At 38.2% G+C, this 11,875-nt stretch overlaps 1 protein-coding gene across 6 annotated transcripts in view; it reads left to right on the top strand.

Annotated features, from left to right (window-relative positions):
• The window catches only part of gdpd5b (glycerophosphodiester phosphodiesterase domain containing 5b), a 40,538-nt gene that overhangs the window by 9,337 nt on the left and 19,326 nt on the right, over nucleotides 1-11,875 (top strand). For all 6 annotated transcript variants that reach the window (XR_006054587.1, XR_006054588.1, XR_006054589.1 and 3 more), the window contains exon 2: nucleotides 4,398-4,571. Coding sequence is in view for 3 of the 6 variants with exons in the window: in XM_042222533.1 (XP_042078467.1) it covers nucleotides 4,455-4,571 (117 nt within the window). In the remaining 3 variants the exon portion in view is untranslated. The remainder of the gene's footprint in view (nucleotides 1-4,397; nucleotides 4,572-11,875) is intronic.

Genomic DNA, 11,875 nt, shown 5'->3' with positions numbered 1-11,875 from the left:
CCCCCCCTTTTTTGTTTTTGTGAAGTATCTTTTTAAGAAAATATTATTCACAGTTAGCAGGTTTGCGTTTGGTCTTGCAGTTCTCTGCTGCTCGGTCTCTTTCAGTTCCCAGACCAAAGGAAGACGATGTTTTCTGCTGGGAAACTGCTGAAGCATTTCCTCCCCTGCTGACTGTTTTCTCTGGGTGTACTTCTGATTGGAGGAAATGAGGCAGCAGAAAAGAAGATGGTAAAAGCTGTTTAGGGGTTTTTCCATGCACCCCTCTCATGTTCTCCTCCTCTCCACACAAGTTCAGACACCTTGTGACAGACAGTAATGGCAGGAAGTCTGCTTCTCGTGTGACGAAAGCTTTGAGTACTTGTTGACTTTGCCGCTTAATCTGTTTGAGTCCAGAATGAGGCCATTTAGGTGACAGGATCTGAAAAGTTGCTCTATTCTTCTGATGTGTTGCTAAATATGCAGTCATACTGTGTAATTTTTGAAAGATTTTAATCAAAGTTTCAGTTTTTGTGGCTCGGTTGTTGTGTCTGTGACTCAGTGAGTCACTGTGACAGAGCAGCCCACACTGCTTATGGTGGTTACATTTCCACACCTACTGTGGTCAGAGGTGTCACATCCATGTTGGCAAAATATGATAGTGTAGCTCCAGTCTTGGCTGAACATGTATTCAGTCTGTGGTGAACATCACGACTTGTGCTGTAATTAACTAGGCTTCACTAATTCATTGCGTCTTATTTAAGAATTAATTGTGTCCACTGGGCTGTATTTGGCTGATGAGTTTTTGCTAAGACATTATGCTGATAAAGGGATTAATGGAAGAGCATTTCTTTCTTTTATTCAGGCTTGAGGAGATGAGCGATGGGGGTATTTAACCCCAAAGTGAAAAATGCATAAGCCTTCCATTTTAAGGTGACAAATCTGTGCTCTCGGTGCTGCTCCATCTACTTACGATGATATCATTCATCAAATAGGTGGAATTCTAAAGGCCCGTTTGATGTTTATCTCAACTAAAGTAGTTATGGCGTGTAATATTTTTTTGACTTTGAGAGTACAAGTGGATGTAACACTTTCATGAATGGAAGCTTTTGGGGGTAAACAAGTTATGACATCAGCCTTTCCTGTAACAACATTGAGGGGTTTCTGTGGCAACCGGTTGGAACATTATGTCAACAAAGAGATGGCATGACAGTGCTGAAAGTGTTTTTTAGTTTGCCTTTGTGATCACACCAAACTTTGCTGTGTCAGCTTCACATTTGTTTTCCTGTCTTAAAGGCTTGGTCGACAAGCCCAAACATAAATCCATATTTGTTTTTTGTTCCAGTGATGGCAGCAGTAATGTGAAAAGCAGCTCTTTTCAGAATCCCGAATTGTTTGACTTCTGTTCATTTTAAAAAATATTAATTAAAATCATTTGTTTGTTTTGAGTCTTTGGCGCTTGAACTGTGTAATTCCACTAACTGAACTGAAACTCCAAACCGCTGTGGGTTTTTGTTGCAATCCCCAGCTGACATTTTGAAGATGTCAAAAGTGTGTGCGTGTGTGCGCGTGTGTTTTCCTCACTGAAGACCTGAGCTGAATTTTGATTTTGATGCCTTTTTTTAGTCATTTTGACCAATCTACACTGTGCCTGATTTCAGCTAAAGCTGCTTACTACTGCTATTTTTCCACATCAACTTTAGAAAGTATTTGGGCAGTAAGTTGAGGTATGTGAGAGGTTCCTTTCTCATGTGTATCACACAATGGGACATAATCCAATTTGCATTCTCTCTCACTACTAGAAATACTGCGGTTTAACAAAAACATGCAGGAGGTGGGACACATGGGATTCACTCATATGACCTACGCTATTTCTACTTATGAGACTGTACTCATAAGCTTGTAGGTTAAAGACTGTTTAATGTCAGACTTTTTTCCCACATAACTCTCTACTGATTAATGTCCTTTTTTAATGTCCTCTCCAAAAAAAATAGGGCTGCATGTTTCAACAGAAAATGTTTGTTTCAAAACTGCTTATCAATTAGGACCCTTTTGTTTGTTTATAAACAGACTTGATGTGTCGTGCCAGTAAAAGAACCTGAGACATTTTTCAGTTTCATTTCAATGTGTTTGTGCATTTGTGCGCACACACAGGATGACGCAGAGTAGCAAGTGGTCAAGTGAAGATTGTGTGAGGGTCCACGAAGAAGCCAAACGTCTTACGTTAAGGCCACATTATCTGTATGTACACCCCTCCAGAATCTGGCCAGAATAGCAAGTATTCTCTCTGGCTCTCTGTTAACATTACTGCTGCACCCCTGATGACAACACATTGGCTTTAATGTGCAGACAGGTGGCAATTCACTTTCTTTTTTTTCTTTTTTTTAATGTCATGATCAAACATGTCAAACTCTTTGCTGCCTCAAAATGAGGATTTTTATGCTATTAGTGTTTTGGCAGATTTGTAGATATTTTTCCGTAATTATGCTCCTAATCATGTCCTTACAAGGCTCTGATCTCTTTCAACTTGGCAGACATGGTTTGAGAAGAACTGTCACTTATAATGGCCATGGCAGCATGAAATAGTGCTCAGTCTGATCAAGGTCTAAATCCCTTAGGCTGCTTTGCAGCAGAGAGGCTGGCTACAAAGTAGTTTGATTTTGGCCAATATACTGGTGCAGTATAAGGTGATTAATGAACACACCTGTGCATTGTGTTGGACACAAGAAGTGAGTCTTTGTAATCATGTGATCTCTGTGCCTGGTTTTATTTGACAGCAATAATTTTATATCAGTCATTGAGTAATTATATTAACTGTGCAAGTATCAGTGAATTGATTTTCATTTCTTCAACACAGTACAAGCAATGAATTTGACAAGTACAGATCTTCAGACAGTCGATAACCTTTAGCATGACTAACTGTCCTGTAAGAGTACAGATTTTTTTTTTTTTTTTCTTATGAAAAAATGTTTGGCTTGTTAATATATAATACTTATACAAAAGGCTTGTAAACAAAGCTGCTGCATTGGAGAAGTTACATTTAACACTTTTCATTTTAACCCACAAATCATTTATAACACACTGACTGACAGTCTTTGCGGTCCTGCTGGGGTGAGCTAGCTTCATTATTGCCTGGGTCTAGCCCACCCTTTTCAGAGCAGTTTCGCTAATAACAGGAAATGTGGCCCATGCTGTAGATGCTAATGAGCAGCTGTCCAGAGACTGAGACAGCCTGATTACAGCAGGAAGAGTGCAGAATTACTGCATGTACTTGCATTTGAAACATCAGATGCAAGTACGCTACACACTAGCAACCGCTGCAAGGAAAAAGGAATATAACTAGCTTGAAGCAAGTCTGCATCTTGCTGTAGCCTCTTATTCATGTTTGTTTGCCTCTCATCGACACGGCTTGTTCACCCTGCCATTATATATGCATCATTTGCTGCTTTGAAAACACAAAGTTGCACTTTCAACCCCAGATTTGGTTGATGTGTGTTTTGCAGCTGCAGCACAACAGGCTCCATCGTGTCCCTGGAGAGTGAGGTAAACTTGTGATAACAGTCCGCACCGCTGTAATATCATTATTGTTATTATAGCTGATTACAAAGTCTTGATGCTGAATCAGCAGCAGGCTCATTGGTGAGGATTACTCATAACTCTAGTTATTCACACATAACACAGACTAGTCTTGCCTACCATGTTTACTAAAACGACATCAGACAAGGATGAAAGGAAAATCAAGACTTTTTTTTTTCTTCTGAAATATAATGTGCCTTGCTACTCCACTATGGTTTGTAGCCTTATTAATAGTGAGTGCTGGCAGTGTAAGACTTTCAGATAAGGTGCCAAATGATGCAGAGACCCCCTGCACATTATAAAAAAATAAAGTGGTAGTGAGGACAATCATGTTGCTTTACCTGGAGGTTTAGTTGACATTTTGACCTTTTTAAAGTTTCCCAGAGGTTGAAAGGTTTTTGCTAAAATGTCACAGTTGTATTATTACACGTACACTTGTTGGTATTGCTTTTGCATTTCCTCGTATTGGCCTGATTAATGGGAGAGGTGGTGCCTGCACGCTGTCTTGTCCCAGACCTATTATAAGTGGGTGATATATTCATGTTCTTGGTCATGTGATGTTCAATAGATAATCACTTTACCAATGTTCTTTGCCATGTTTTTTCCTTGATCATATTGATGAAAAGCTGCTAGCAGTCCCAGTTGTCATTGGAAACATGCACAAGGTCTTAATTTGAAGCTGTGCTTTTTATCAGGACGAGCTTTTCAAGGCAGCATGTGTTTTCTATTAAAGTGACATGTTACTCCATTTGTTCCATGGGTTGTCAAACACAGCCTTTGTGGTTTCAACTATTTGTTGCTGCGTTGTTTGCTTCAATATTAACGCTGTTTGTAATTTCTCACAGGATCCTTCGCAGCCAGTGGGATGTTAGAGCTCTGGAAGCCGGACTGACTGAAGGAGCATGGTGAAACACCAACCCCTCCAAGTCTATGAGCGCCAGCTTTGTTTGTCATGCATCACTGGGATCTATGGTTGCAGATGGAAACGCTATCAACGCTCCCATGATGACACCACCAAGGTGAGAGGCCCCTTATTAAACAATGCAGAAACCTTACCATTTCTGTACAGTACATATTGCTATCCATGAGTTCCTTTCTGTAAAAGAGTAATGCCTCACACTGTACCATAGCACATAGTTCAACAACAAAAAGGGATTAAAAAATCATTTGTAGTCACCATCACTTTGTCAGTGTGGGATTATGTAAAGAAACTGCATAAAACTTGGACAAAATAAATCCATAGAAGCGTGAATACTTTCCGAAGTTGATTGGGACAACCTACCTGGCGAGTACCACGCAAACCAAGGTTTATTTGACATTACCTTCACTGTCCACTGTCAATCTGGTGCCGAGTGTTTATTGCACTACTTAGCAACTCTGCTTATATTGTGTGGGGGGGCAAGTCAGCTGCTGTATGCCAAGAATGGAAACAACTTGGGCAGAAGCCCCCAGAGGCTGACTTCATGGTCGTTATGTTGGCCTAGCTGGAGCAACAAATATTACAGTAATGTCACAGTAGGTTGATTCTGTTTGACTGCTGCAACCCCCAGAGACTGTCATCCACTACCTTTGTTTGCTAGCTAAGCACTGACAATTCAGCTGACGTTACCTGTTTCAGAGTGTTAAGATGGGCTGCTGCATACCAACAACGCGAGACTGACATAACCAAAACTCTGCTGATGTGACTGGGAACCATATTTTTTCTATTAAATGTAACATAGTCAGAGTTATCATTCATAACATTCCTAATACACTTTAGGGAAACCTCTGAGACAGGAGCACACTACATGAATTAAAGGCTTTGTTGTCAGATTCAGTTCAGTTTTTTCCTAATTTTATTACAGAGTTGCTGCTGACACAGGTTCTTTTGACTATAAAAAGTCAGGTTACACTGAAATTAAAGTGAAAGGAAAAATTTGCAGTTTTTGGGATAGCCTGCATTCAAACCCATACAGATCATAGAATGACACCATCACAGTAATTGCGACCTGTTTATTTACAGTGTATTCCCAGGTTTGTCTAATTGTTTTAGAGATGCATACTAACGACACTAGCAGCCAGTCTGTTAATTGAAAGAATGACATTTGACTGACCTGATTTTTTTTTTTTTTTCATTCTAACAGAGCTTTTGTTTGTATAGAAACTCTTATGATGGCTGGATTAGTGTATAGATTTACATAACACTGTGTACAAGAAGGACATCAGTAGGAAATGGAGTCAGTGCTGTCCCTGCTCTCATTCTTTGTTACAAGAGAATTTGAAGCTGTTCACGCACTCACGTGTGCCAGCGCACAGTTGTGGATGAATGAGATCCGATCATCTTGTTCTGTGCGCAATTTATTTTACCAAAGTCAGTTTCCCACAGTCCTTAGAGAATTTCACTCCCTTTCCACAAACAAGGTTTTCTGTTATTTATTGCTTGGTAATTAAACTCACTTACTTGGCTTTTTTTTTATAGATCTTCCAGTGACCTTCAACCTACATTTTTAAGAGTAGCATCTTTATTAAAAAGTTGGCATTTCTCCTTAAAGTTTAATTGCTAAGTTTAAAAGCTATTATTATTGTATTGCTACAGTAATGTGGTGTGGGTTTTTTCTTTCTTTCTTTTTTCCTCACAGCCCTGAATAACAAGTTGGATGTGTAGGAGTTTTTACATTTTCTGTTGAATATACTACTGAAAAAATGCACAAATCCTATAAAACTGTTCTTATTCTTCCAAAGAGGTGTGCTTTTATATCCACACCATGATCTCCAAATACCCTAATTTACATACTAAGAAAAATACATGTGACCATATTATGTCCTTGCTGGCTTCTCCCTCATTCAATAACCTTGAGCTTTCTATGGTCAAGCTTGAAGTTATAATACTCCATTGTTTCTACCTGTATGTCATCACATACACTCTGCACCCTTTTTTTTTCTCCTTTTTTTTTTATTTTAAAAAAGGTTGATTTAGATTTTGTGCGCGTGTTGTTATTATTGAACTTCAAGCCTGTCACGTAAAGAAAACCCTGCAAGCATTCTGTAGAAGGGTCTCATTTATCACTGACAGGTCAGCAGACCTTGGGGTCCAAGTCATTTGTAAGTATAAATGCCTACATGGGGGAAAAACATTTTAAACAATTTAATTTTGAAGGCTCATTTTTATAAAATTGCAGCACCATTAATATTAGCTGGATGCCAAAAGTATTGCATAAGGTGACCTTTCTTTCTGCTATTTTGGAAGGACACTTGGGTTATGTTGCTCCAACAGACTCAAACACACAGCACATGTCTTTGTTTACATTCATTTATTTATGCCCATATAATATACTCTAAACTGGCAGAAACAAGGGCACAAGTGGACACACACACACACACACACACACACACACACACACACACACACACACACACACTGATGTGAGAAAATTACCTATATAAACCTGTTTAGGTGTATAAGTAAACACACAGAAATAACACAGGAAGGCAAAAAGGGTATATTTACCTGCATTTCATAAATGGAATACACTGGACCTCATTTTTTCCTCCTGTTTGGAGGGACCTGGACACAGTGTAGCTCTGTTTCCTGTTACAAGCACAAATGAATAAATGTTGCCAAGTCAGCACCCCCACTCCCCCAAGGTGCTCATCCTTTGTTTTGAGCCTGTGGTGCTGGGTAGCACTTATCTTGTCTCCAGTGCAAAAATGGACCCTTCAGTCTATTTTAATTCATTTGGATTCATTTAATATTTAAAATTGTCAGTGCTGATACTGGAAAAAAATTACTGTTGATTTCCATAGAGAATGTTTCTTAGCTTACAATGTGGTGATTTCATAAAAAAACTGCACCTTCACTGATCTCTGTAAGCAAACTGCGACTTGGAGCTGGTGTCAGGTATGTGTAACTGGACCTCAGAGAATCACAGGAGCTTGACAAGCAAGCAACAACTATAGACCCATTTATAATCCACAAGTGGGTTGTGTAGTTTCTCTCCCTTTTTCATCTTTGTTCACTCTAATGAGTCGTTCGGGTTGACTGGCTACCTTAGTGACGCTGCCTCCTGTCTGTTCAAGGTGCTTTGTAGGAAGACTGCCAACGTCACACAGTGCAAGCCGATCTGGCCTCTCAGTAATAATTGAAAGTATTTCCATCTAGCCAGTCTTTACAATTCAGTGGGACAAAGGCTTCAAAAATAGAAGCAAAGCTTTGGTAATCTTGTGGTCTACATTTGCCCTGGCTTGTGAAATACTGGACAGGAGCTAGAGCTAGCAGTTACTTGAAGCGATTGCTGCTCTGCAACATTGAATTTTTGTGCTAGCAGATAAAAAGGGAAGATATTTGAAGACTGAACAGTATTAGATTATAACAGTTGTTCCTTTTCTTTGGAACTGATGAACAGCAGCTTATTTTTATGAGTTTTAGTTTTTGGACCAGTGATTTGACAGACTAGACATTTAACATTAGTCTGTTTGCAGCATTGGACCGGTTTGTCCGTCTCCTACGCACTTGTTGGATTAAATATATGTGCAGTGTATTTCTGTTCTGGACTGTTGCCTTGGACATGAACATTTTGCAGATATCTTTTTTTCCTCTGCATTTACAGTCTTTTTTTTTTTTCTTTTTCTTTTTATGGCAGACTCAAATTATTATTGTTAAGGAAGTGAAACAAAGTACCGCAACTCTGCTAACATACTTACTTTATCTGCTTTGATTAGAAAATCCCTGAACTTCTTCCCAGTGTGTGTGTGTCCTCACCCCTGTAATCCAAACAGTGACTTTTCAACAAATTCTAAAATGTGTGGCCTCCTTCAAACAAGTAACATCTAGTAAATGTCTAAAGTTAGAGCTATTGGACAGTGACACATAGTGTATATCTGTATATTTTTACATGGTCTCCTATCCAGACCTTCCTATGGTTGGAAACATGTTTGAACATTTGACCGAGAGTTTACTGATCTACAGGGTTGAGATGGGTGTACTTCATGTTTCAGGAAGAAATGCTGGCTGTGTGTACATTTCTCATATATGCAAAATTACTTGAACTGAATCTTGTGTATGGAATTCGTTTTTTTTTTTTTTTTTTATGATGAAAGTAGTAATGTGGCCTTGAATTATTTTTCCCACTCATGCTGTTGGCAGGCTGGTAATATAGCTGCATTTTAAAATGCTTACTCGGCTTGTGTGAAATGTCAGAGACTTAACTGGATCTGCTCAGGAATGTGACAAGTGACTGAGGTGTTATGTCCAGTGAAGATGGAGGCAAGGAGAGCGGAGCATGTTAGGTTGGAGTTTACAGGAAAAGGGTTTTTTTTTTTTCTTTTTTTTTTTCTGCCTTTATTGATCTGTGGTAGCAGAAGGAAATTAAGCAGCATCCTGCAGTGTTGGCATGTTTAATTGCAGCATACTGTGTCAAGCTGCCATGTCTAATTAAATGTATCATTTAATTGGTCAGGCTCTGCAAGAAACAATGTCTAGGAAGTAAATAAACCTGATATCTGTTGAATACATTTGGTGACACAATATGCAATATATCCAAAGCATAAAAAAAGACTATTAAAGTTGTGACATTCCACCATTGGGCAGTTGGATTAGCTTTTTTCTTTTTTTTTTAATCAATCTGTAATGTAAATGTGTACTTCAGAGAATTTGTCATTAACACCAGAAATAATCTGAGCAAATAGAGTGAAATCAGAGCACAGCAGCCAAAAATGTTCCCGGCCTAAGGAGGTGAAGCTGCAGACAGAGGAGCAGAGGAGCAGGTTCAGTGAGCAGATTTGGACAAGATGATGAATTTTGACTGTTTTTACTTTCACAATAATTATTTAAATGTGTCTTTCTTTTTGTAGCTTGGTCAATTTAAGATGTAGTCTGTGAGAATGTGTAGTTCAGTCTGTCTCACAGTGTGCACTCTGTTTTTGTACAGTATTTATTTTAATGTCACAAATTATCAAAATTTGTTTTTAACTTGTGTTAGTTATTTTGGTACATCTCCTCGTATTTATTAAATTTTTAGGGATTACATTAGATTGTGATCTCAAATACTTGTTTTGTCAAATCTTAATTAAAATTTGACAAATGAAATGAAAATGAACAACTTGAAGAAATTAACATCTTTGGTGTTACTGCTGTTGTTATGCAGGATGGGCCACAGTTACACAACTTGACTTGTGAATCCACAGGACGACAGGTTTCCATGGGTGAATTTATTTTATCCATCCTACAGAACTTAACATCCAAGTTCTGTCTGGGCTACACTTACAAATCAGATGCAAATGAAAGTATACACAATAGGCCATTTGCAGTTCTGTATAATAATCACACATCACGTGTTTTCTTCTGTGCAACCCTGTCCAAGTGTTGTTGTAGAACAGCTCATGAGTATAAATAGTTACCATCTTGAGTGTGAAACTGTGTAGACTCGATCCAGTCTGGCATATTGAGGCATTGTTGGAGAACACAGAACAGATTGAATCAGCCATATTGGCAGTTAGCAGTCACCCTTACAGTGAAAAGAAGGACAAAAGATCAAAACCTCTGTAACTGCTATAGGTAGCATATTACCCACTGATACCTTGATTGTGCCGTCTTGTTAGATATGATGATGTTCAGTATTTACCTGATTTCCTTGCTTTAAATTTGACTGAGAACCAATTATCTGTCACAGTACCAACTGGAAGGAGCTAGCAAATCTCCACAAAAGCTACCACAGTGGATTCGAAATGATGCGGTCAAGGAGTGATTTCACTGTAGATCTTCAACTTTGATTCCAGGGGTCTAACAAAAGTAACACATCAACAGTTAGGGAATTAAAGACCTTTTGTGGTAGTCCATCCAAATTTACAAGCTCTAAAGTGGATTCATAATATAAGGATTCCTTTTAATGCAAATTCAATTGCTGCCTGAAAGTATGGAACCCATGGGCATGACCATTTGCTTTCTTGAGATTCTTTGCTGTTGTTTTTGTGGATTTTTTTTCACCCTTTATTTATGTCTGCAGTAAGTGTTGGTTGAGTTAGGTTGATTCATTCCCACTTAACATTCCAAATGCCTTTAGCTGCACTCTAATGGAAATATTTACTAAGCTGCAACAAGGGGAAGACACTGAATTCGAGCTGACATTTTGAGTTGTTTTTAAACCATAAAATTCAAAAGAACATTACTGCAGACAGAGGAACAATCCAGTAGGCTTTATTTAATATATTGTTGGCTGCTGCAGTAATAATCCACTGTATTGGCCCTGCTGTGAGCAGTTAAAAATAAAATGCTGCTGAAGAAGGAGGTGGGGAAGAGTAACTCATATAAATTTGTTTAGACTTCCTTTTTATTACTTTTATTTTATCCTGTGCAGGGGTTGTTCACAGCCCTTGGCCCCATAAGTAAGTCTTTGTGCAGCTTTTTAATTTAAAACAGCAATGTTTTCTCTGCTTTCAGCTGTCTTGGAAAAAGAGCAAAAGGTATATTTTTCCACACCACATACGGTTTGTGCTCCATACCTGACTTTTCCAGATATGCATTCACTGGTGTCGTTTTCTTGAGTGCAATAGAGAATCACAAATATTATTATTTTGACACTATTTAATGTTTTCTTAGGCAGCCTGTATATATATTTTTTTTGACAGAGCATAAAGTACAGTACCATTTCATAAATGATGAATGCTTTATGTGACTGAAGGGATGTCGATGCTTTGTAGAAGCAGCATATGTTTAATAATGTATATATGTACATGTATATATCTCATGTATATCTCATGCACATATCTTTCTTTCTACATAGCACTTTAATTCTTATTGTTTGCACTGAAGCACCGCAGCAATTTCCTAATGTTGTAAACCTCAACATCTGGCAATAAACCCCATTCTGATTCTGATTCTGATATCAACATTGTAGGTAAAAGCTTGTTGTGGCATTTGTCTCCACTACTTGCAAAGAGTTTTGTGAACAAAGTGCAAGCGGAGGATTTTCTGGAATGTATCCTTTTAAGGTTTTAACATGAGTGTTTATATGCTGCAGCAATATTTTCCTTGATCCGTTTGATCCTTCTATTTTTAGCAGTTAGCTCTGCCACTTCCAAGCTTTTCAAATATTTGCACTTTTTATTCAACATTTCAGAAATGCATTTGATTTAGTTCATTATGCAGTATGGATTGCATTATATATGTTGTCCTTTTAATATGGTCATTTCAGACACAGACACAGCCAAGATTATACATATAAGATAAATTAGCATAACTTAGATTCTAAGTTTGATTACATAACTGGTCTTCCTCAGGAGAATATGCTCTTGTGATTTCCTAAAGAGTCAAACAACTTAGCACTCTACTTGGAAATGTTGTCATAAT

The sequence above is a fragment of the Haplochromis burtoni genome, unplaced genomic scaffold, assembly GCF_018398535.1.
Source record: "Haplochromis burtoni strain Fernald_Lab_line unplaced genomic scaffold, NCSU_Asbu1 Contig_88, whole genome shotgun sequence".
Classification (NCBI taxonomy): domain Eukaryota; kingdom Metazoa; phylum Chordata; class Actinopteri; order Cichliformes; family Cichlidae; genus Haplochromis; species Haplochromis burtoni.
The sequence above is the reverse complement of the archived record's forward strand: the minus strand, read 5'-3'. Positions and strand labels throughout refer to the sequence as shown.